The 25163-nt window shown below is 60.5% G+C and overlaps 6 protein-coding genes across 6 annotated transcripts; all 6 read right to left on the bottom strand.

Moving 5' to 3' along the window:
• Nucleotides 1-588: 588 nt before the first annotated feature.
• Nucleotides 589-2568, bottom strand: LBRM_02_0610 (gamma-glutamyl phosphate reductase-like protein; the record flags this gene model as incomplete). The annotated part of the gene is made up of 1 exon (XM_001561524.1): nt 589-2568. One exon carries the CDS (start codon nt 2566-2568, stop codon nt 589-591), a length of 1980 nt encoding a protein of 659 aa, XP_001561574.1.
• A 1082-nt stretch (nt 2569-3650) lies between these two features.
• Nucleotides 3651-5291, bottom strand: LBRM_02_0600 (conserved hypothetical protein; the record flags this gene model as incomplete). Its single annotated transcript, XM_001561523.2, has 1 exon — nt 3651-5291. The coding sequence occupies one exon, from the start codon at nt 5289-5291 to the stop codon at nt 3651-3653; it is 1641 nt and encodes a 546-aa protein (XP_001561573.2).
• A 1130-nt stretch (nt 5292-6421) lies between these two features.
• LBRM_02_0590 (conserved hypothetical protein) lies at nt 6422-7387 on the bottom strand (the record flags this gene model as incomplete). The annotated part of the gene is made up of 1 exon (XM_001561522.1): nt 6422-7387. One exon carries the CDS (start codon nt 7385-7387, stop codon nt 6422-6424), a length of 966 nt encoding a protein of 321 aa, XP_001561572.1.
• Nucleotides 7388-8726: 1339 nt separating this feature from the next.
• LBRM_02_0580 (putative ARP2/3 complex subunit) lies at nt 8727-9398 on the bottom strand (the record flags this gene model as incomplete). Its single annotated transcript, XM_001561521.1, has 1 exon — nt 8727-9398. One exon carries the CDS (start codon nt 9396-9398, stop codon nt 8727-8729), a length of 672 nt encoding a protein of 223 aa, XP_001561571.1.
• A 1095-nt stretch (nt 9399-10493) lies between these two features.
• On the bottom strand, nt 10494-12065 carry LBRM_02_0570 (conserved hypothetical protein; the record flags this gene model as incomplete). Its single annotated transcript, XM_001561520.2, has 1 exon — nt 10494-12065. The coding sequence occupies one exon, from the start codon at nt 12063-12065 to the stop codon at nt 10494-10496; it is 1572 nt and encodes a 523-aa protein (XP_001561570.2).
• Nucleotides 12066-12840: 775 nt separating this feature from the next.
• On the bottom strand, nt 12841-24189 carry LBRM_02_0560 (conserved hypothetical protein; the record flags this gene model as incomplete). The annotated part of the gene is made up of 1 exon (XM_001561519.2): nt 12841-24189. One exon carries the CDS (start codon nt 24187-24189, stop codon nt 12841-12843), a length of 11349 nt encoding a protein of 3782 aa, XP_001561569.2.
• Between the last annotated feature and the right edge of the window lie 974 nt (nt 24190-25163).

The raw sequence follows: 25163 nt of genomic DNA, 5'->3' as shown, positions 1-25163 counted from the left end.
GCACGGAAGTCACAAGGGGAAGGGAGGCCAACGTCATGCGTGTGCCCCCCATCTCCCACGCGAGCCTCACGCCGAGGGGGAGGGGACGCACGCATGACGAGAGGGAAAGACTCGATGAGAAGGAGACGGTCGCCCCTCGCGCGGAAGATTCGCTGAGGGGCAGCGAGAAGTCCGCGCAGGAGCGAAGGGCGACTCTGAAAAGAGAGAGGAGAAATATAAAGCAAAGGAACCCAGCAGAGGGGAATCGGACAGCCCCCATCGATGAAGGCAATACGCACCGCCTGCGTGCGCGCGCAATCGTAGAAACACCTGCGAGGTGCTGCTGGGCCATACAGAAGAGGGCAGGACGAGAGGCGCTAAGACCGGGGAAAGGGAGGAGGGCGGGGTCCGTCCCTCGGCGTTTGAGCGCAGCAACACGCACGTGAGGAGACCAACCAATGGGAACGAAAGCGAAGTACATCGAGATAGCGGCGAATACGCTGCCCAGTGCATCCCGCCCCACCTCCTCTCTCGCTGAGCGGGGAAAAGGAGGCTGATTGGGGAAACCGCGCCAAGACTCCTACACACACACACACTCTCGGGGCGGGGTCAACGCAGAGCGCCGTGGTAGGTAGAGAGACTGCGCACGACAAGTTTGCGCGTCGTCATCATCTCGACTGTCAGTGGGCCGCGGTGGTGAGTCTTCGAGGTGGAGATGGCGAAGTCGACGCCGCAGCCAAGCGGTACGCCGCTGGAGAGACGGGTGGAGGCGTTCACGAGGGCGACAGCTGTGTCAACCTGCCGGCAGTACGTGGCGCACACCTCTGGGTCGGTGGCGACGATGCAGTCGCTCTGCTTGGAGCCGAAGGACTCAATGAAGAAGAGTGCCTGAGCGAGCGTGTCCACCGTCTTGATGCAAAGCGTGCGTGCAGCGTCTCGCAGGCCATACTGGGCGAGACCCTGATACTCTTCCTCACTCGCCAGCTCCACCACGCAGTTCGGCACGCGCTCCTGGGCGGTGACATCGCCAAGGAGCACGGCGCCATCAGCGGCAAGGGCTAGCAGCAGCTCTGTGTAGCGTGGAAAGTCGCTGTGGACGATGAGCGTTGTCACGGCGTTGGCGGCGCCTAGCTTCTGGAACTTTGAGTTCAGTATCACCTCTAGCGCCACCTCGAAGGAGGCGCTCTGGTCCACGTAGATGCTGCTGAACTGCCCAGTCGCGCGTATTAGCGGGATAGTGGAGTGCTGAGAAGCAAACTGGTACAACTTTGGCGGTCCGCACACGACAGCGAGGTCGACGTAGCCGGACAGCTGCAGCCACTCGCTCGTGCTGCGGTGGGCCGCGTCGTAGTTCTCCACGCACACCACCGCGCTCGGTGGCAGGCCAGCGGTCACGAGTGCGCGCCGCACTGTTGACACAAGCGCCATATTCGTGTAGTAGAGCGACACCCCGCCATCCACGAGGACAGTGTTGCCGGCAAACAGCCCCATGGCAACTGCATCGATGCTGATGCGCGGGCGAAACCGTGAGAGGATGCCTACCATGCCCAGAGGCACAGAGAGCTCGTAGACCTCGAGCTGACCCGTTCGCCGCGTACACCGGCCACGATCCTCGTGCGGCCTTCTAGCCGATGGCGGCGGAGGTGAGTTGTGGCTAGGCGCCGCATCGGAGGAGTCTTCTCCGCGTAGTGGATCACCTGCCGATCTGCTGTCCCCCTCAGCGTAGTCGCGCAACCAGCAAGAGGGCGGCATGGCAATGGGGTCAGGCTGGCAGAGCAAGTACTCAATGGTGGTGTGCAGCTTGTCGAGGCGCAGAGGCGAGATGAGGAAGTGGTTGTCAGGGGTGATGAGAAGGTGCCCGCCGCCACCACCGGCCTCCGTGCGAGTCGCATGGCCCAAAGTGGCGGTCGATACCAGCTGCAGAGATGCTGACAGCGCACCGGCGCGCCACTCCGAGTGTGAGGCAGGGATTGCGGTGCAAGAGGTGTTCGCTGCTTGCGACGCCGCTGCGGTCTCGCCAAGAGTAGAACCAGCACCTGTTGAACTAGCTGCTATGCGACCACCCGCAGCAGTGCTGCCCCCGCCGCGTTGGCCTTGGCTTCCAACCAGGGACGTGCTCACCACGTACTCGAGCGAACTCTGACGGCGTGGTGAGCTTGCGCCAGAGCCGCCAGCGGCATTGGCCCCGGGTGTGCTCACTGCAGCGCTCCCAGCGGCCACGGAGACAGCGGGTACGTCGCCTACGCGATGCCCCGGGTAACCGAGAAACGGCGAGCACCCGGTACGGTCCCCGTGAAGCGAGGCGGATGACTGCGAACTCAGAGCTGCGCTCGTGCTGGGCAGCATGGGAGGTATCGTCACGGAGGGCGTGCCACGCTGCTGCTGCTGCTGCCCGAATAGGTCGCAGTCGCGCTGGTTTGCACGGATAATGTACTCGCGGTGGAGATGCAGCTCCTCGCTGAGTGCAGCCAGGAAAGAGCGCCGCTGCGCAAAAGACGAGGTCGCCATGACAGACCGCGACTCGGCGGCGGCCTGTATGTCGTGCAGGATGTTCTGCACCAACCAGCGGGGAGCAGAGATGCGAAGCATCGCTCGACCTCAAAGAAAAATGCGCGCGCGAAGGGGGGAGGGGGGCGCAGGAGAGAGCGGCCAGCACAAACTTGAGGGACGGCAGAGCAAAACGCAGAGAGCACCGCCGACGTGTGTGGGTGGGGGCCCCGCTGCAATGGGGGTGCGCTTCCGGCGAGAGTCGACAAAATTTGGCAGCGGCCGTGGGGGAGGGGGGAAAGGAGATGAACGATCCGAGTGAAAATGGAGAATGCAAAGATGAGGTCAGCACAGCAGCAGTGGTGGCGCCCGGAACGCAGTGGTCGGTGCACGGAGTGCCGGCACGGGCGACTTGCAAGCCACGCCTCGACACACACACACACACACACTACAACAAGAGAAGAGAAGGGTTGATGTAGTGCCGAGTGCATCAGCGTCCCTTCATCGCACCACACCTCCTCTGCGCCGAGGAAGTGAGGCGCGGGTGGCTGGTGCGCCTGTGTGGTGACGGTCGCTTTAGCTGAGTTCTGCCTGTGGGTGCGGGGAGAGGCGAGGCGGCACGGCGTCGTGGCTTCTCAGGTCACAAATGATCCCCTACGTGAGTGGTGAGGCATCGCACAGAGACAGAGAGACGTAAGAGAGGGAAGATAACGCGTGAGGGGGCCACGACGAGGGCAGTGCAGGCACGCGATGTTGGACAGGCCGAAGAGAGAAATAATAACACATCTGCACGCACAAGGCATGTGAAGTAAAAGCCGGCACACCAGCTTGAGGAGGCAAAGGCGCTGCTGGTCTACCACCGGGGACACCCCAGTGTAATCGCACCCCATTGGGGCCTGTGATGCCGGGCCCCGCCACGTCAAGGCACCGGCGAGGGCACACTCAGAGCGTGAAGAGTGCGCTGTTCAGCAAGTCATCGCTGATTCCCTGTCCGCTTTTTCGCTCTTTTCCTAAAAAGCACCGCAGTGTTGGCACCCAACGCCTCACATAAGCCCCCCCCCCCTACAGGAGGGACGAGTCGCAACGCACGACATCACCCGCACAGAGACGTCCGGGGACGGCGGAGGCGGCGGGCTGAGAAAAGGCGCTTTTTTCCACGTCGCCGCGAGCTGCGCGGTCTGCCGTCACACCCGCGGTTGCCCTGCCGCCACCGTCCACACATCGAGGCGCTTTTCGTAAAAGGAAACGGTGGCCACCACAGCAGCCGACCAGTCCGCCGCCGCCCCCGCCCCACGGAAGTCGGACCAACCAAGCGGCCGCAGCACTGCCGCATCGTACACCAGGATCTTGTCTGTCAGCGTAGGTACGTGTGTGGCGCTAGGCGCCGCCTCTGAGTCGCTCTCCACAGCCTCACCATAGAAGTACGCGAGGGGCACATCTGCATGCCCGAACACCTCCTCCGCAGAGGCTCGCACATCGTACGGCAGCAGTGCAGCTCCGCGCTGCATCAGCGGCACTACAAGAACGTTAGCGGTGTTGACCCATCCGCAGGAGAGATTCTGCACGGCGCACGGTCGTTTCACCTCACTGTGGCGGTAATTGGCCCTTGCGCTGGCCAGAAGCAGCGACAGGTTCACGTTACCGTCGTCATGTGCCACAGTCGCGGCGCCGTCTGACACAGCAGCCCCGGAGTCCCATAGCGGGAGAAGGCAGCGGGAGGTGCGCCACACGCCTCCGCCAAGCCCGCCGCGCTGCGCCACGGGACGCCGCATGCTGCGCACGTCGATGAGGGAGATGGACTCCCCGTACGTGCCCACCAGCAGATACGGTGTAGCGTGGGCAGTTGATAAGCCGCCGCGAGTGTCCAGCACAGGCGTAATGGAAACCACGCCGGTGTCAAAGCGTGTGCGACTAACGGCGCGGCTGGGGTTGGTGCGTGTATCGTACAGTTTGCAGTAGCCATCGTCGCCACCAGATGCGAGCAACGCGTTTGCGCTGTCCCTGGCAGGCATGGGACACGCCTCTGCCTCCCCAGCAGTGTCATTGTCGCCGCCGCTTCCATTGGCCCAAGGAGAAGCTGGCGCAGCAGACCACCATCCGCCAGTGGGCAGTATCGCCGTGCACCACGCGTCGAACTCGTGCCCCTCCAGTTCCTGCGCCACGCGCCGCTCCGCGATCGCGTACAGAAATACAGCCCCGGTGTGGGCTGAGCACAAGAGGTGCGGCGTGGGACAGTGAAGCGCGGTGCAGCTGGTCAGCATCTCCGCGTGAAGGTCACGTAGCGGATCCACTACAGGGCTGAGCGTGATGGGGTCAAGGACTCGCACACTACCATCGGTGCACGCCAGCATGATGCACGGCGGCTCGTGGGCGGCAGACAACGGGGCTACAGTGCGGAAGAATGACGAGGGCGCCGAGGCAAGGCTGAAGACACCGGGAAGCGCCGACGTGCAACGCTGCACCTGAACGTCCGTCTCACCCACCACCTCCCCATCCCCGGCGACAACGCACTGATAGAAAGCACACTCGCCAACGTGCCTCACGCCTGCAGCCTCGGACCCGTCACTGACCTCTGGTGCAGCGGGGAGTGCAGCCAACGGAGAGGAGGATGTCAGTTCGTACGAAGCAGCGAGGAAGCAGAGCGACGGTCTCCGGTCCGCAGCACAGTATGGAGAGGCAGAAGACTGCGCGGACAAGCCGTCAGACTCACTCTGGGGCAAGAGAGGGGCGGGTAGCAGACAGCTGCAGGTAAGGGGGGTGTCCACGGAGGCAACTCGCTTGAGCTCAAACACCGCAACACTGCTGCCACTGAATTGGGCTGGCATCGTCTCACGGGGCGCGTGGTCTCTCTCCTTCTGCGAGAGGGAGGAGGAGGAGGAAGTGTGACGAGGTCGAGGTAGTCCACAGATGAGTATCGTCCCCGACGAAGTTCTCGTTTCCCCCCGCCCGCCCGCCTTCCCCTCACTGCAGCCCGCAGACGGTGGCCACACGACAAAGGCGGCGAAAAAAGGGGGTGAGGGGGGGGGGAGGAGAAGTTCAGAGCCAGCGGCGACACCTCAACGAGCCGCGCACTGCACAAACATGTGAAAGACAGCGAAGAGGGCAGAGAGAGAGAGAGAGCGGTGTGAGGCACCGGCGACGCAATGCTGGCAGAGAGAGAGAGAGAGACGGGACAACTGCGCTGAACGGTTTACGCAGACACGGTGTTCGGTCCACGTGGATGCGTCCTCGACATCCACGTGGACCGAAAAGTGACCCATACCCGATGATGGCACCGCAGTGCAAGCGCGCACAAACGAAAGCACATGTTCAACGCAAGAAGAGATCACCCACAACAGCCACAGGGGCGAGAGGGGGAGAAGGGCATTCAGTAATGTCGGCAGGTGTGCCACACACGCACAGTGGAAGCCTGTTTGTTCTAGTGGAATTCGGTCCTGCCGACAGAGCAACTGCACACGTATCCGGGGAAAAGGGGGGAGGAGGGGGTGCATTAATGCGCCCTCTCACTCTCGGTGTGCCCCGGCACTCTACGGCCCTCATCTCCTTGCTCTTGACTGAAGTGTCGCTTTGTCCGGCCTCTGCAGTTGTATGCGATGCGGGGATGAGCATGTGCTGCTGTCGTGCGGAAGTCCAGCCGGAGAGGTGGAAGAGGGCGGCGCCCAACGCACACACGAACACCCACAAGCGCACACCACACCTCAGCCCCGCACAAGGGGTAACACCACTGCACAGAGGGAGCGCGTCTATCTAATGAGTCTAAAGCACTCGACACACAGTGTGGGGAATACTCAGCTGCGCGTCATCCACCGTTGCGCTGCGGCAGTGGGACGCCGGCCTCCCCTTCGTGCGCTCCAGTGCAAGTGTGTATCTACCATACAACGCACCACACTCGTCCCACGCCCCCCACCCCTCCGCAACCTCGTATAGAGGGGTAACACCGCCACAAGAAGATCTATCACTGGTTGTTGGTGGTGTCTCCCAGAAACTCGCGCTTACGAGCCCCGGGCTTGGCTGGTGCCCCGTACGAGTAGGCGCGCATCTCCGGCAGCACTTGCAGCGAAGGCCGATCACCGCCATCGATTCCCTGCCGCCCTACGCCGCTCGCGGCAGAGTCAGACACCAACGACTGGGAGGCGCAGCGGCTCACCGGCGCTGAGGCAGCGGTAGGGGGGCGAGGGGCTGTAGCTGCTGCGTTGCCGCTTGTATGGCCACTGACTGGCATCTTCAAGCATGACCTGAGCGGCGCCGATCTGGTAGGCATCGCACCGCCCGTGTTGGCACGCACGAAGGCGTCTTCTTCAGCTGGCACGACAGACTTCGGTGACGCGGGCGTCGACTGACGACTGCTGCGCACCACGCGGCGGGCCGCTTGAGCCGCCGCTCCACACCGCCCTGCCCTTTCGTCGCGCTGACGTTGCTCGACGTTCAACAGCTGCGCCTCTAGCTCGCGCAGCTCAGCCTCTTGTGCGCGGCGGGTCTGCGTTTGCTGCTGCTGGAGCTGGTGAAGCGTACGGCGCAGCGCATGCTCCTCCTCCGCCCAGATGACGCTCTCGCGCTGCAGGCGGGTCTCGAGGTCGTCCCGGCTCTGCAAATGCTCCTCGGCATCCTTGATTTCGCGCACGAGAAAGTGCAGGTTCTCGTAGGCGTCCAAGGTAGCCATGTACTCCCTCTCGGCGCAGTCCTTCTCCGTTAGCGTCTCCTCGCATTGTGCGCCGAGGTCCTTCGCCTGCGCCTCCACCCGCTCTAGCGACGTGAGGAGGTCGCACTTCTCGCTCGCCACGACGTCTTCGTACTTGTGAATGTCCGCCTTAAGCGACTTGCGCTGCTGCTTAACGGCGTTGATGTCCTCCTCCATGCGGCTGAGCTCCTCCTCCGCGTCCGAGACGCGCTTCGTCCACTGCAGGATCAGCTCCTCCGACATAGCGGCCCAAGTAGAGAGGAGAAAACACAACACAACAGAGCTAAAGCTAAAACGGCAGAGATCTATAGGAGTGCCACACAGACGCGCGCCTCTTTCTCTGACTGTGTGGTGTGTGTGTGTGTGTGTGGGGGGGGGGGGGAGAGGAGGGAGGCGACAGCGGCGCAGAACACACAAAGCGCACCCATAAAAGAGGAGCAAAACGAGGGCGAGAGAGACGTGAGCGAATAATGTGTGTGCGGCGCACAGAAAGCGGCAACCGCACAGTGTGGCCCCTCTCTGCGCTGAGGGGCGCAGGAGACGCGCCATCGAGAGATGCATCAGCCACCAACCGGCAGCACCCGCAGACACACGGGCAACAGCAGTGCGCCGACTCGGTCATCCGAACACGCCCCCCTGCGTCAAACTCTGCCCACCCACCCTCTCCGCAGGTCGCCCTCCACAGACACCACCGCCATGCGGATCGCCACCTGGTGCATCCCCCTCGGGGGTGGCACACGCTCGAGTCACGCGGGCACCCCGCCCACCATATGGGCGGCACAGGCGTGCTCACTGCTGCAGGTCGCTCCGACGCAACGCCAGCCACGACCCGGTCGCCAGCGTCCTCAGCAGTGGTGCATCGCCCTGGCTTCGCTGTATCGTAGGTGGTGGCAGGGCCCACCACCAGAGAGGAGGTTCAGCATTGGCGGGAAGAGGGGGGGCTGCTTGGCCTTCCCCCGCAGAGTGGGGGCGCTGGTGCCTGAGAGGCCACGCGCGGAGGCGTTCCTCAACCCCCAACCCCCTAACCCCTGGGGATCAGGGATGCAGAGGGTTGAGGGAGAGCAAAAGCAAAGAAAAGATCAGTACTTTCTCTTTCCACCCTCTCGCACACGGGGGAGACCGTAGGCCACGCCAGCCCTCAAAGAAGCCCCTGCCTGCTCAAGAACTCCTCAGCGCAGGGCCAACATGTGCGTCAGTGGGGAGAACATCCCGCACTCCACGAAACGGACGCACTACGATAGAGAAGTGACAGGCAAAACATGTTGTTGTTGTGGGGGGAACACTTCGGCTCGCTGAATGGGGCGAGCGTGTCGCAGCGGTGCACCCAAACCACTGGCGGCAGCCGGAGGCAAAAGCGGTGAGGGATCGGGCCCGGGAGAAAAAGAGAGAGAGAGAGAGAGACGGGTTGAACGGATGGAGTACGTGCCGGCACATCGCAACTGGGGCGTCTACCTCTGCCGCCGTGTGTGCGTTCGAGCTCTGCATCCACCATGATTATTATGCTGTGGGAGGAGGGAACAGGGACCCGAGAAACAAAGCCAACAGGGGGGGTTTGCGCTCCCAAGCACATCAACCCGCCCTCTCATTGCCCTCCCGCCTCCCCATCCTCGTCGTCGTTCGCCTGCACAGGAAGCGAGAAAAACGACTGCGCAGCTGCGCGCCCACTGGAGTTCAGCGATGCCTTCAACATCTCAACGGTGGCTTCGGCCTCCTTGACGAACGTCATGATAAATCGCGCCAGGCTGTGCCGGCCGTACTGGCGCACGTGCGCGGCCAGCACTAAGAACGACACGTCGTAGATGACTTGGTCTGCCGCATCCGCTGCGGGTTTGGCCATCAAGGCTTGCCGCACAGGGGCACAGCGAAGAACGGGCAGCGTACCGGTTGCCGCGCCATGAGAGCAGAAGAACGCCAAATATTCGCTCAGCAGCTGCGTCGAGAGGACGTCATCGGGCTGGTGAGCCGCTGCAAACCAGAAGGACACGCGGGTGCTGTTGAATGATCCCTCAACAAGACACTCATCCCCGCTGCTCCACTGCAGCTGCAGTTTGTTGCTCTGCAACGAAGCATCAGCGGTGGCAGGGTGAACGAGGAAGGGAAACGGCGAGGCATCTGTGGCCGTGTAGGGTGACATCAACTCCACCTCGGGCACGGCGCACCCCTCCGCCACGTCGGAAGCGAAGGACTGCAAGCACAGTGCTACCAACAGCGTACGCTCGACGCAGTCGTAGTACAGCTGCTTTTCCCCTGCCATCTCCCGCACGTCCCGCGGGTACGTATGCAAGAAGGGAGGAAAGGAGTAACGCGCGCGTGCGGATGTGATGAGTGACGGAAGGCAGGAGAGGAAGATGAGGTTTGGGGGAAAAGAGGCAAAGAAGGGGAACCATCCATGGAGCGACTAGGTGCGAATTTGATGAGGGAAAGCAGCTGCGGCGTGCGCACGCCTCCGTCTCACGGAGCCAAAGTCCGAGCAAGAGCGCATCCCCGTACGCCCGTATGGCGAGGCCTCCGCCTTCGCACAAGCGGGCCAGAAAGACCGGCATAGCAGGCGAGAAGACGAGTGCATACGCTCACCAGGAGTCCCGTGTCTGCGCTCGCCATTCGCTCTTCCATTTCTCCGTGCCACCCCCCACCCCCTCCTCGCTGTGGAGATACTCGCGAGCTCCGCCTGCACCCGCACGAGACGACGCCCTCCCCCCTACCCCTCCCCCCTGTTGTGGGTGTGTGTAGACGGGAGGCGAGCATCGAACACATTCCTTCGCCCTCCCCTCTCGCCTACACACACCCACAAGAGGGGGGGAGGAGGGGGGGCGGCTGAGATGCGGGTGCAGGCGGAGGAAGGGGGGACAAGATGGAGTGAGGGGGTGCAAACAAACACTTCGAGAAGAAGAAAAGAGCGACATTCAAAAGACGGCACGCACGCGGGGCGCGGCTCCACAGGGCTGAAAAATGCCCACGGCGGTGGGGCCTCCCTCCGTGCGGCAGTCATTAGCTGGTGTACATCTGCCATCCACCCACCGATCTGCCCCTCTCCCCTCCCACACACACACACACACACGTCAGGGAGAAAAGGACAGAGGGGGAGAAGAAAAGAGCGGGAGAAGAGAGAAGGGGCGCACATACGGCACACGATGAAGTCATTGAAAGCCTCCCCGAAGAGGGAGAATACCGCCGGCATCACGCACACTGCTGGCAAGCCATGACGCAGACAGGCAAAGGGAGCGCTATGCGACGCGCAGTACAAAGAGGGAAGATGGGCAATACATGGCTCCATTACAGTGTCGGCGATCACTATCAACGTCAGCAGCCGCAGTCATCTTTCCCTCGACATATCACCTCCGCAGTAGACTCATTTTGACGCTGCTTTGCGCTGACGAAACACCTCGAGGAGGTGCTGCTGATACGCAGAGGCGGCCGCGCTGGAAAACTCGTATGGCACGTCGCGAGCACTCTGCACCGGTCCATTGAAAGTGGTCATGGCTGCCGCAATGCCGCCAGCAGTAGGCGAGTCAGAGAAGCGGCGTCGCGGCGGCAGCTGAGGCTCAGACGACAGCACCATGGCGGAGAAGGGCGAAGCAGACGCCACATGGCAGCGCTCCGCCGCGGCGGCAGCAGTACCCGTGTTGGCATCCAGTCTTGACCCTGCACCAACCCGACGCCCTGCAACACTATTCCCCTGCATCGGCGCAGAGCCCAGTGCTCCAGTAGACGAGACAGCCGCATGCTTCGCATACATATTCCTCTCGGCAGTCTGACATGCCGTTGGTGTCGCTTCTTTGCTGTTCCGTACCCGGAACCGCTCGAGCTGCTGCAGCCTGTAGGCGTCTCCGGTGACCTCGTGCGCCGTCGCCTCGACCTCACGTTTCAGCTCAGCCCACAGCTGCTGCGCTTGGCCACTGCGACGACGACCGCCATCGTACACGTCGTGTGGGGTTTGCACCCTCTGTGACGCTGCCGCATCGCGGCGGGGATCGCCCTCACACTGCGTGCTCTCACCGCTTTGGCCGGTCATGGTCGGCACGAGCGACGGCGTCGTGCTTGTGGTCGAGAGCATTATGCGGCGCAGCTCTAACTCCTCCCTCGCCACCTGCTTTGCGCGCTGGCGTGACTCTGCCAGTGCATTCATCAGGATGTGGTTAGGTGGGTCCAGCTGCAGCGCCATCTCGTACGCCTCCGCCGCGGCGCCGTATTGTTTCAGCTTGAAGTACGTGTCTCCCTGCCGCGCATACCCCTTAAACCATGACAAGCGCAGCGCCACGGTTCGGTCTGCATCGCACAAGGCGCGCGCGTAAGCATCCTCGGCACTGGGCAACTCGTGCGCCGCTTGCAAGTAAGCAGCGGAGCGGTTGCTGTACAACGCGGCGAGTAGCATCACCTCCGCGTCGCTGTGTGTGGGGCTGGCAGCCAGGGCATTGATGGCGGATGTGTAGTGCTGAACAGCCTCGCAAAAGGCACCCGCCTCAAAGGCGCAGTTCCCATTCTCCTTCAGCTCCTCGCTGATGGCAATACCCGCGGTGCAGCCTGACGTACCGACTTGTTGCGGCGGCTGCGACGCGGGTGAGGTGGTGGCGGTGTGCTCTTCCTCCCAATGCACGCTACGCGGTGTGGAGAAGAGAGTCCGAGAAGACGATGGCGGCCCGCTAGCGCTGATCAGGGAGGTATTGCGCAGGGTGTTCGCTGTGGTCATGAGCGAGGGCCGAGTTGAATAACCACCAAGAGATGCGGAGTGGGAGAGGCCGGTGACAGACGACACTGTCGGTGAGTTGTACGTGGCCCCACGTTGCGCCTTTCCAGTCACGTAGTTGCTGGAGGAGGTCTGCGAGTGGGGCATGGCGCCGGGCTGTTGGTCAGGGTCAGCGATATCGGCGTCAGTCAGCCCCATGAGGCGTAGAAACGCCTGCCGGTCCGCTGCGGTGGACATGCGAAGCGAGAAAGCGGGGTAGTGAGCACAGGAAGCGTGGTGAGGGGAGGGGGGGGGGGGGGGCTCTGCTCTGACGCTGAGAGTGAGGCAGTGCCATTCATGGGGGGTTTGAGCAACGCACACAAGAAGAACGGCGAGAGGGGGGAAGTGGCAGCAGCGCATGGCCCTACACACACACAGAAAGAGAGAGAGACGTGCACGTCCATACAGCAGTAAGGGAGCTGGCGAGGAAGAGAGAACGACAGAGGTGGCCTCCAGCCTGCACCTGTGCAAGCGTCTCACAGAGCACAGTGGGGCAGGCAAGTCTCAGCCTGGAGCATTGTCATCCGCTTCCGCCCCAATGCGCGTTGAAAGGTGGTGCGAGGGCGAGGGCGCGTTCTTCTGTTTACCGTAGGCGGTGGTATGCACAACACACTGTCGACGAAAGACAACCCCGAAAGGGGGGGGAGAGAGAGACACCAAGGCAAGAGGGAGGTGAAATCGCACAGCACGCATCAAGCAGCAGCAGCAGCAGCAGCAGTGCATCAACGAAGCAACACGTTAAGTATCGTTTCCACCACGACCTTGTTGACCGCATTCACGTCACACAGACGGACGCGCGAAGGCGTGCAGGTGGGCGACTCCCACGAACGCCACGTCCGTGGAAGACACGAAAAGAGAGAAGAAACCAACACAGACCGCAGAGAGAGAGAGAGAGAGCGGGAGGGACGCGCCTCCAACACGCTGCCAACGTATTCATCTCCTCCGAGTCACTCTGCCACGGCTGACGTGAGCATTAGGGAGCAGAAGGGGAAAAGCTGGAGGAGAGACGCGGGAGGGCGTCGAGGGTTTCAAGGAACTGGCCGAAGATGCCATACTTGCGAGCGTGGCTGGAGCTGCCGCGGTGCCGACGCCACGCCACCATCACAGGATGCTGCGCAACGGCTGAGACGAGAAACGCCCCCGATGCCTCCACATGCCGAGAGTTGCGGAGCAGAATCGCGTAGAAGAGAAGTTCATCGCACAGCCACGTCAACTCTACCAACAGGTCCTGCAAAGTGATGAGGGTGTCGTACCAGTGGGAGTCCTCGTTGCTTAGATGGCTGCCACCGCTGTTCGAGTGCGCCACTGATGTCCCTGAAGGCAGCGAGGAGGGGAGGCACGACGCGACAACCGTGCCGGTAGAGGGAGCACTGCCCCGCGTGCGTGGGTGGGAGGAGGAGCTCAATGGCACGTAGGGAGTAAGACCACCAGGCGCCCCGTCACTGCTGCTATGAACGTCTGTGGTGCACCCGGCCACAATGCTCTCGCTGCTCTCCCTGATTACCTCCCCTAATGCGATGTCGTTAGCATCGTTGCAGCCATCGCGCGACGGCTGGTCGAAATTGTCCTCCATGAGCATACTCTCCAACATGCGATCGGCCGCCACCTCCGCAATCTCGCTCGCGACGTCATCGATGCTGTCCACATCGTTGGAGCTCGTGCTTGTAGTGGAGGTGGTACCACTGCTACTGCTCGCAGTGCCGTCATCGGACGTGTCGTCGCGGAAAGAGTCACGCTGCCCGGAGCGGTGGGTGTTGCCGCGATGTGCAACACGGCCGCTGTCTCTGGCTCGGCGCCCACGTTGGTGCCTGCCGGTGGAACGATGCGCTGTGTTGAAAGCCGAGGAGACAACACTGCCGGGGATGCCACCCACTGTGGACGCTGCGGTACCGGCAGAAACTCGTATTGCGGCCGCCCCAGCACTCGTGACGCTGGCCACACTATCTGCTCCTTCTCCCCCGATGATGCTTGCTACGCCGCTGCCACCGCCTCCACCACTCGTGCCTATGCTGTGGCTGTTTGTCACACCCTTGTGCGACCTCACCGCATCCACCACGCTCTCTGGCTGCGTCAGGAACGGCACACGATCCGCCAGCGACGTCATGACTGCCGAGAAGCGTTGCGCAAATCCTAAAATGTGGCGCTCGCTGAAGTGCTGGCCGTCGCTCTTCACCGGCTTCGCATCTGTCAGCGTCGATGGTAAAGGCGCGACTGCCGAGGATGCCGCGGCGGCTGAGCGACCCTGGCGCCGTGGGTGAGCCAGCAGTGCCTGCTGCCGAAACAGCAGTTGCACCCGCTCGCGAGGATTGCCCTTGTTGTAGAGGAACGCGTGCTCGCACAGCGCGGGGCGGGCCAGCATGGACTCGTCCTTGTCGAACTTCAGCAGCGCCTCTGCACGCAGTCGATCGAGACGAACAGCGAAGATACCAGCGGACTGCGGGCCCACTGTCAGCTCCACCCCTGAAGGCGCGAAGGCAAGGCCACCACTATTCCCTGCAGCAGCAACAACGGAGTACCCGTCATCCTCCGCGGCAGCACCAGGAAGCGGCGGAAGAAGAGCGCTGCCAGCGCACCCACTGTGCGCCAATGGCCCGGCACCGGGGACTGACAGAGAGAGCACCTCTGATTGTGTGTACAACACGAACACCTGCGCGTGATTACGACTCAGATTCATCACGGACACCTCCACCTCTGCCCAGCGCGACGTCGCCGTCGAGGCCGGTGGCGGAGATGCCAGAGATGGGGCAGCAGACGCTTTGGAGGACGCGTCGCCGTCAAAGGGCCCCGATGCGGTCGCAGAACTCCCGACCGCCTCCGACTTCAGCGCGGCCCCTGCAGCTGCGCTTGCAACAGCCCTCTCCGCCGCGTCCATGTCGTACTCGTGCGCCACTGCAAACGTGGGTCTGTGCGCTTCAAAATTCACGTTGAAGCTGAACCGCGCGTCACGGGCCTGCTTGCAGCGAAACACCACATCTGTCTGGCCAAACACCCCGTACCCCTCCGGGATGTCGTAGAGTGCATTGCAGCTGAGAACAAATGCCAGACGCATGCGAGAGCGCGGGTCTACAACAAAGTACCTCTGGCCTGTGCGTGTGGGGACGCCGTGGATCTGACACACAATCAGCTTACCCTCAAACGGGGCGGCAGAGGTGTTGACAGTCGAAGACAAAGAGGTAGACGTCGGCGCAGCCGCCACGCCACTCCCGGCGCGCACTCCCCTGCGGTGATAGTGACGACGAGTGTGGTGAGGCGATGGAAGCGTCTTCTCTAGAACAAAGGGCTGTGTTGTGAGCAACGCCTCCGCACCCCCGGCGGTGGTGAGCACAGCACCATCAATGGCACCCTTCTGCGCTGCTGCTAGTGTGTCGGTGGCAGCACCGACTGCAGTGGGGTCAGCTTGCTGATCCAGCCCAGCACGAGACGAGGGAGGCGACGCAAGTAACGTCGTGCTGCTGCCGTCGAAGAGCTTTGTGCGTTGAGAGAGTACGCCTGCGGCGGCGTCTCTGCGACGGTGCCCGGACGCTGTTGCCGCTGCCGTGCTGTACAAGGCTCTCTGGGGAATGGGACGCAGCTCCTGCCGCATCGGATGAACCACCGACACGGGGAACTCCAGCGCCACACTGCCCTTGTTCACGATCTCCAGTGCGATCAGCGCACGGCTGGTACCGGCACCGTACAAGGCACCCATGTTCACGGTGTGCCCCGCGTTGGTGGTGGCGAGGCGATGGCCACTGTTCATGGCAACAACGTCAAAGAAGCCTTCGGCAGTTCCGGGCACAAACACCTCTGCGTTCAGGCGCAGGTATACCACCTCGCGGGCATCATAGGCGTTGGTGATGGCCACGTAGCCAATAAAAGAGCCGACCTCGGATGACAGCACCTGCAGCCGCAGCAGCTGCGTCTCACCTGCCTCCAGTACACCCGTCGTTGAGGTAAGTAGCAGCCACACCTGCGGGCTCTGCGAGATCACCTGCGCCGTGTACCGCACCGCTCTGTCTGGCGCGTGGTTTGTGATGAGGATGTTTGGCTCATACGGGTCATCGCGCGGAACAGAGAAGTTGAAGAGGTACGCCCCCCCGCACCCGGGCAGCGCATCGCAGTTGCGAAGAGACAATACCCACTGACGCGTCGCGGCTGCAAGCGACGGCGCCAGCGTCGTCAGGATGCCGCCAAGAGGCACTGGCCCATCGGCCGTGTCTTCTGAGCCACATGAGGTGCTACCCCGCAGCGGCAGCACCTCGGCACCTGAGCTGCCTGCGTCAGCCGCCGACGCCGCTGCTGAAGTACCACTGGTGAGGACCAGGTTAGACACCTGCTTGCCACTGGAAAGACTGACGTACTGGGGTGTCTCATCCAATACTGTCGGCGTCGGCAGTACGGTCGACAGTCTCTCATCCACCAGCGTGGCCAACGTCGTCACCAGCTGCCCGGTCGAGTCGTCCCGCTGCGCAATTGGGGGAAGAGTTGCGCAGCGGCGACCTTCAGCCTCTTCGTCCTTCGTGCTCGCGTCAGACGCAGCAGCAACGCTGGTGGCCGCCGTCGCCGTATCGCTGGTGATGACGGAGCTGAGTACGATGCTGGGCAGCGCCTCTGACCCACTCGTTGGCGTCACGACGCTCACACGGCTCACAGCGTAGCTGAACGGGGCGTTTTCGTCCACCAGTGCTACGGACACAAACTGCTCCAGCGAAGGCAGCGATAGAGACAGCGGTGGCGCGCTTGAGGCGGCCGTCGTCGGGGGCATGGGGATCAACCCAAGCGCTCGCACGTCTGCTGGGCGAATCACCACCGTCACCACGACGGTTTCGTAAGGGCCGAGGTGAATGCGGTGAGGCAGCGACACCGGCGCCGCACCGTCTGCGGAGGGTGCTGCCAGGAAAGACGTAGATACCGGCACTCCTGGCCGCGGCGTCGCGCCGAGGATGGCTGCTGCGCCGAGGTCCGTCACAGTGGCCGCCTCGTTCTCACGTACCACCTCAGATACAAACGGTGCCGCTCCGGCTACTGAACCAGGTGAGGTCGTGTCCACCGCATTGCGGTATCCTCCGCGTACATCGATGCACAGAGGCACAGCGAGGTGCTCGTGAACAAGAACCACGACCGAGAGCTCGGCTACGTACACGTCAAACTCGTTCGTAATACTGATCTCACCCACATAGCCCACCTGAGGTGTGCTGCGGCTCGCAAAGGCCTGGGGCGCGGTGGCGCTGGCACCTGGACATGGTACCGACTCTACGCTTACTCGGCAGGGCCGCAGCATCACCTTGGGCGGCGCTGAGAAGGTGCGAAATGGTGCCAGCTTGCCGTACACCTGCACCTCCTCCGCCTCGGTGAACGGGTTTTCCATGACAAAGGTGCCAAGCCACACGTTGTTCGACTCCAGAGACGCGCTACGCCGTTCCAGCCCCGCAATTCGGTCGTACGTCCACGAAACGGTGTTGGTGCTGCTGCTCGCGCCTGGGGCCTCCAATGCCGTAATGTCCACCGGGGCAGGCATCGCCACTGCGGTCAGACCTGTGGTCGCCGCGCCGGCACCGGTGCCTCTCGCAGCTGTGGCGGCTGTCACCTGTGCCGAAGCGCCAGCCGTGCGCGCCTTACGGTGGCCATAGAAGAGAGAGACAAGCGAGGTCAGATCAGCACCTCGCAGCAGACAACGAAGCCGCAGTGTCTGTGAGCGTGTGGTCGCAGCTCCTGCGCCACTGTTAGCTGAAGCAGCCGTCCCTGGAGCAGTGCTGGTGCCCATCTTGCGCGGCTTGGTTTTGGTCGCGACTGAACCCGCCGCTTTGAGTACTCCGCTGCTCCCAGACGAAGACCCAGCGGGGCCTGACGTGGCTGTAACAGCAGCGGGAGCGCCACCTGCGGTACCGGCCAAGATGGTCGCAGCCGCACCGCAAGACTCGTCGGCTGGCAACGTGGCGCTGGTCGCACCGAGCGTTGACAATCCTATCACTGCCGCTGTCGCCGCGACTCCTGACGTGGTCCCGGACTGCAGGCTGACAGGCATGCCCCCGCCAGGCAAGCCAACGCTTGTGCTGGCCGACCCAGACGCGGCAGACCCGCCGCCCAGCCCCGCCCCAGCTCCTGCTACCATCACGGCGATTGCACTGCCGCTGCCTGGAGTAGCAGCTCCGCTTGTGGCGTGGCTCGCCAGCGCGGCAGCGGCCGGGCTGGCGTTTCCCTGTCCGACGCTGATGGCTGCCGACCCGCCTGCAGCGCTCGTAGTACCCGAGGAAAGTGGTGCTACGGCGTCTGTGCGGAAATTTAGGTGCCGCACAACTGAGGTGGCATCGTAGTGCAGCAACAGAAGCTCAAGTAGGCCGTCCAGCTGGGGGTTCGGCTGGAGATGCAGATCGAGCTCCACGTCCGGCTCCGTCGCAACAAAGGTCAGCTTCATCTCAGCAAGCGGCCCCCGAAGTGACGGCTCCACGCGCAGCGGCGCCAAGGTAAGCGACTCGTGCACCTCCTCTTGCGTGTCAGCCCGCAGCACCTGAAAGACCTTCCAGTAGTGCTGCCCCGTGATGCACACCGCCATGTCATTCTCTGGGTTCCATTCATTCACAAAGAAGGCCTCGTAACGGAACGTCCCTTGCGTCGCGATGAGCTTCATGCTCAGTGCCGCCTCCACAACGGCACTCTCCCCTGGCGGGATCGTCAGGCGAGTCTGAGAGAAGCGCACCACAGGCGGGCACTCTACCTTGAGCGGCAGCGGCATAACAGAGGATAAGTTCATGAGCCGGAACGAGACGACCATGTTGTGGCTCGACGGCTGCTGGAGGCCCGACTTGGAGACGTAGGCGCTAAAGGTGTGGTCTCGCAGTCGTTGCAGCTTCGAGATGCGCGAACGACGGCGGCGCCGCTGACGCATCGCGAAGGCCATCTCCTCTTCTCTGCCGCCGGCGAAGGCATCGTCTCCCTGCTCCAATGCAGCGTCGTGCTCCTCGCCGGTCGACGACACGGAGGAGGCCACAGAAATGGGAGAGGTCAGCATCGATGTTGCCTTACCCACAAGCCCCAAGTTCACCAACGCCGGCTCCGCCCTGCCCTCGCTCATTGCGAGGGACAGCATGATGGGGACGAGCAAAACGCATTGACCCACCGTTGGGCCTCGATAACGACTTCCCTGCGGCGCCGCCCTGGAGGAGTAGCCCTGCCAACCACCGGCCGCCGCGCCAGCGCGTGCTGAGTGCGCCGTGTATGTTACACACACCTGCAATGTCGTCGTGATAGCCACCATCTGATGTTGCAGCACCGCCGTCACCTCCGCTGACGTGAGCATGGGTAAGCTGGTCAACGTCCATGTGACGGTCTGGGTGTGGTTCGCCCTCAGCTCCACACGGCCCCTCATGTACATCGCCGGCGGCTGGTCGGCCACCGGCGTTGGCGTCGCCGCATCGTCCGTCACCTCCAGCGCCTGCCGCTGCTCTTCTTCAAATGCGGCACGCACCTTTGACTCCTCGTCCGGTGTGTGGAACCACAACGGTAGCTCACACGACGCGTGGACGGCGGCGGTCGTTGCCAGCACCATCTCTCGGTGAGTATGGTAGTTTGCCAGCTTCACCGAGTAGGAAACAGGCTGATGTAGATGCAGCTGTTTCCCTTGCTCGCCTCGCACCACCGCGGCGACGGGAAAAACTAGCCGTGTGTTGATACTCGGGTCCAACTGCACGATGCCGTCGTTCATTCGCAGCGCAGAGAGCGACACCCGCATCTTTTCCTGCGCACTGCTGCGGTTCACCACGTCAATGAACTCGCGTGTGAGACCAGGCGCTGGCAGATGTACCAGTATGGGAACCATGTGCTCTTGGAGAGGACCCAACGCGATTTCGTTAGCAGCGGACGTCTCCTCTGCAACTTCCAGCAGTGGCGACGATGGCACGAGCGCAACGCGCAAGGAAAATGTGTGGGAGGTGTTGCGCACCGTGAAGTGCGTCTTGACGAAGTCCTGCGTCGACGCCACGCACCCCAGGTCGAGGTTTCCCTGAAGCACCTCGATAAGGCCGCTCCCAACGCACGCCATTGCACGCACTATCGCCTTGCCCACCACGCAGAACGCGGCACTCGACACGGCGGGGTTCGGCGCCACCGCCTCCACGAGAACACCAGCGCGGATCTGCCGTGCGCACGGATCAACATATCGGGCACCAGGGCGGAGTTGCACGTACACGCGCACAGTCTCCTTCACAAAGATATGGCGTATCGGGTGGAGCAGCGGCACTGTGCAGGACGCATCTTCGAAAAGAGCCAGCTGTGACGGCCTATTGGTGCGCACGACGAGGGCATGTGGAAAGGAAAAGCGGCAGCGGATTAGCACAAGCTGTGCCTCCAGCTGCGACACCGCGCACGGTGTAATGACATCGCGGAACAGCAGCTCCTTCGGTTCGGTGGTCAGCATCTCAATCTCTTCCGTCGGATTCATTTCGACCGTGAGGTACTGCACGTCAGCTGGGTTACAGATGTTTTTCACAGGAATGAAGTACTTTTGGGGGCCAACACTCCGCGCCGTGCACTCCACGACAATGCGCAGCGGCTCCTGCTGGCGCACGTGACCGTTGCGAGGAAAGAGTTTGAAGCGCGCGTCCAGCACCGCTGCAATGCTACCGCCGCATCGCCGCGGCTCGAGCACCACAATTGTCGTCTTCGCGCTCGCCTTCACCACAAAGCTGAACTCTGTCGGATCATTCACGATGCAGTTGTGCAAGACAAGCAGAGGATGACCCATAAAGGTAGAATGAAAGCGCCCACCGACGTTGCCTGTTTGGGAGCCCGTTGTGATGAGACGGATGCGCGGAAGTGGGCGACTCTGCACGGCGCGAGAAGCTGTTCCGCTACTACCGGGAAGAGAGCTGCCACTGTGCAAGGCGCCGCCAGACGCGGAGGCTGCCGCGGCGTTCTCGGTTGATAACTGCAACAACTCGCTTCCCCGGTGCGACGGAGACGGCAGCGACAGAGACGCCGACGGCGCGACAACAGCGGACGCGGATAAAGCAGAAGCCAACATCGTCTGCGGTGCTGCTGCGACGAATGGGGCAGCGAGCAGCTGCCGCCCCGTGGCATCGCCAGGTGTGCTTATCAGAATCAAGTCGATTGGAATGATTCGATTCGCCTCCTGGTCTCGCTCTTCGTAGAAAAGCATATTGATCGTCTGGGTCTGTGTCATTGGGATCGGCTCGTCCAACACGCGCTTGCATCCGAGAAACAAGGTGATTATGACGGACTCGCCGATGTCCATTGATGGCAAGGCGACGCCTTCGCGGCGCAACAACTGCACAATGTCACCCTGTTGCGTTTTGCTCCTCCACGCCTGCAGCGCTGCGGCGCTGCCGTCATCCTCGCTCTCCGACAGCTCGTGATCAGTGGTGCCTTGCATGGTTGACTGAGCTGTTTCCAGAGCTGCTAAGTCGACCTCTTCGCCCTTCAACGCCAGCCTGTATGCCTCGATCTTGCGCATTGCATTTTCGGCCTTTTCCGTCTTCTTTTTCCGCACGTATATCTTCAGCTTCTGCTCCAGCTTTTCGATTTGCTCCTCCAGCTTGCGAGTAGAGACAGACCCTGCCCCACTCAGCCCCATGTCCAGCTGCACCGCCACCTTGACACCCGCAAACGACAGATAGGGGTTCGCGGCGCTCACGCCGTTCGCTGCGGTAGTGCTATTCAGCTCCAATCGAACAACGATTTGCCGGCGTCCGTTACTTGTGTTTGACACGGTGAACTTGGCGCCCACGCGAGCATTTGCTGCAGCAGCGGCTTCGTCCGCCTTCCACAACGAAGGCGACGACGCCATGAGCGCCGGTACGCTTGACGAGGGAGGCACCATCATCTCAAACGTCCATGAATCTGGGCTAATTTCGAACGTATCTGCCTTGGTAACAGTTGCCTTGAGCGTCATGGTAATCGTGTTTTTTATGTTGAGTATGTTTGACACGCGTATATTCTCCTGAAATACACCTTTGATACCGGGGTACAGCGTCAGCTCAATCTCGCGCGACGCGTAGGGACGAATCGTGAGAAAAATGGACCGCTTGTCGCTATTTTCCATGCGAATATGCTCGGCTGTCACAGAGCGTGACTTCGACAGATGAAGGTATAAGAACGAATTGCAACGGTTAACAATCGGCAGCTTTGTCGTCTTCTTCACACCAATATTAACTTCGCCAAAATTTTTCGTCTTCTGCCCATTCAACTCGAACGAAGTGCCGCAAAGTCGATAAGACAGTCGGACAAACCGCGGTGCCTCGATTCCGTCCACCGCTATCGAAATACCATCCTCCTTTGTCAGTGGCTCCGTCGGAGAAGTGGTCCGAATAATCAACACGTACACCTTTAGTGACATTGATGGCTCCAACGTGATGCGGTTCGTGATATTGTGCGATGTTTCGTTCAAGAGTCGCAACAGCTCCTCACGTGCTGCGAAAAGCCTCCCCGCTGAGTCATTTGTCAGGTGACTGGCATCCTCGCTCTCGCCGTAGACACAAAATGAGCGCATTTCCGCCGCGATCTTTCCTAGCTGCTCACACACTACTGCATCGGACGAGTAGAACACCTCAATCTCAGAGCACGAGGAGCGCAGATTAAGCACCACTTCGTGATCCGCCTTTGACTGCACACTGTACGGAACAATCAGGGGTACGCCTGAAATAGCCAACAGCGTCGATGGTCCTCTGCGACTATCAGTGCTATCAATGTTGCCAAGGTCGCATTTCCACGAATACAGCTCATCATGCAGCTTCGCGTCAAGCGGTGCCATATTATTTGCCTCGATATTGATCACCTGTCGGTCTTCGGCTGGATTGGACGCATTGATAATTGTCAGCTGCTTGCGGTACATTGCATTCACACGCTGCGGGGTAATGCGCAATGTTATCGGGAGCGATGCAGACGGTGCCACAGAGAACTCTTCCTTCAACTCACGACCAGCAAGCTTCTGCGGGATTGATGCGCCTTCGATTCGAATAATTTTGCTGCGCAACTGCATTACAATTTTCCCTGGCAATGGTGAGCGGTTTTCGATCTGCAGCGTGTAGCGCTTGCTCTGCCCGACTTGGCAGTCGCCAAAGTTGACACACCGCTGCGACACCACTATATTACTCGTGTACAGAGCAGCTGCACACCGGATAACCACGCGCTGGCTGTGTCTGCGATCAGCTGGTACCACAAAAAGCTCCACGTCAAACTTTATCTTTGATGCATCATTGCTCTCGCCGTCGTAAGAAGGCTGGTACATGAGCGTGACGGTGTTGAGTTGATTCCCTTTCTTTGAGCCCACTGCCAGCTCGTCAACAGCAACGTCATCCTTCATTAGTGACACTCTTCCTTCGCATTTTCTACGATCGACATCACCAAGCCGCAGTACCGCCTCCACGCGATCAAGACTTTCAATGTGTATAATCGCTGTCGCTTTAGTGCCTCGATATACGTCTCCGAAATTGACGGACGTGTCGTGAAAGGCAACCAGATCGCCTTGCGATTCCGCCACCACGTTGACACTCACGTAGAGAAACGCTGTATTGCGACTATCGCGCAGGTTGTCGCACTGAAAAACAGCGTGGTACTGTTGCTGCGCAGTCGAACTAGCCATGGAAGACCGCAGCATCAAAGAGAAAGTCATATATGAGTAGCTGTCCAGCAAAAGCCTATGACCTAGCTTTGGCTCTTCAAACTTATCAGACTCGTACAATGCAACATCGAGACCACGCAGCGGCATAGCTTGGTCGCGAATGACAAAGTACACAGGCTGGCAGGACGTGTTAGTGACAACAAAGTCAGCTACCTGAGTTTTGTTTGGCGCCATTGTGATGTTCAGCTCAGTGGACGACAGTTCCAAGCAGGAGATGTAAACGTTCGCTCGAAACGGTATTGCGATGCAGGCGGCAGCCGACTGCTGCTCTACTACCCGGTTCTCTCCTCCTTTGCTAGGTGCATTGCCGAGAGGAGGCGCCAGTGCTAGGTCCACTACAGTGAGCTGCAGCGACCCGGTGTATGGAACAGGCTGCGAGCCTTTCACGAGGTGTGAAAATGTGGTCGTATTAGCACGGAACCAAACAATGAGGTCCTTTTCCTCAAAAGGTGCCAATTCAACAGACGAGATGAGGCCCACCAGATCAAATGCTTCGTTGTATACGGAAAGAGTATCAGCAAAGCCTGTGCGCTTGATTGCTTCGTAGTTTTCATTGCGAAGCTGAAATTGAACGACTGGGCTAGTTGTGGTAAACTGCACAAGCAGTGGAGATTCGGTCGTGTTCCTCACCTGAACAGGACGATAAGTCGGAATATCATTAACCGCCACTTCATCAAACAAAATGCTCTCACAGCTAACGTCGAGCATTCTTGAGGTCGTCTTTTGTAGAAATTCACAGAGGCCTTGGTGCTTTGTTGCACTAGTGTTCTCTGCAACTGAGATTCAAAGCCCGCTTCCAATTTAGTATTGCAGCAACTATTTCCGCGAAGCCACTGTGTGGGCAGAGAAAAAAAGGGGAAAGGGAAATGATAAAAGAATGAATGGGTAATCCCTTTGGAACTGACAAGATAACAAGAACTCCCAGCAGTTGGACGTTCCCATTGCCAGCGCACAGATACCGAGCCACTAGTTGTATAATATACACTGCAGCAGTCCGTTGCTCCTATTGAACGGCAAAAGAATAGCCACTGGCCAAGGAAGAAGCATTAGGGTCCATACTCGTATGCGCCAGAAGGAAAGAAAAACATGTCATGACACCCGCAATCTCACCGAACGCAAAGCCCACACAACATGTGACTGCTTGCGCGGCACCTCCTTGAAAAGAAAAAACACTGCAGCACCGCGTACAAGCCCATCACATAAAATACATCCCATCAGACAAAAAAAAAATTGGCAAAGCTAAACAAAACACCCGCACACATAACGAACAAAAAAAAATGGCCACACGCGTCCCACACTAATCCCATACACCCTAAGCTCCGGGTGAAACAACAAGAACAGCTTCCGCCATTACAAAGCACAAACACCTGTGATAAAGACCTTGCGGTGCAGTGACCTCTAATATAAAGTACACCAGCATGACACCCACAAGCAAATCAACTTTACACGCACCACCGTAAAAAAAAAAAAAGCACCTAAAAAACCAGCACAGATAACACGAGAATAAATAAAAAAAAAAAAAAACATAAAGTCCATAACACCAAAACTGCGCAAATATACAAATCATAAACACAAACCCTACGAGAAAAACTAAGCAAGCTCTTCACTTCCTAAGTGACATTATCACGACCAAAAGAAAAAGATTACAGTAAAATAAATTCAACAAAAAACCTAAATATATA

This window comes from Leishmania braziliensis, chromosome 2 (genome assembly GCF_000002845.2).
Source record: "Leishmania braziliensis MHOM/BR/75/M2904 complete genome, chromosome 2".
Taxonomy (NCBI): domain Eukaryota; phylum Euglenozoa; class Kinetoplastea; order Trypanosomatida; family Trypanosomatidae; genus Leishmania; species Leishmania braziliensis.
Note: the sequence above shows the minus strand (reverse complement) of the source record. Positions and strands in the feature narration are given on the sequence as shown.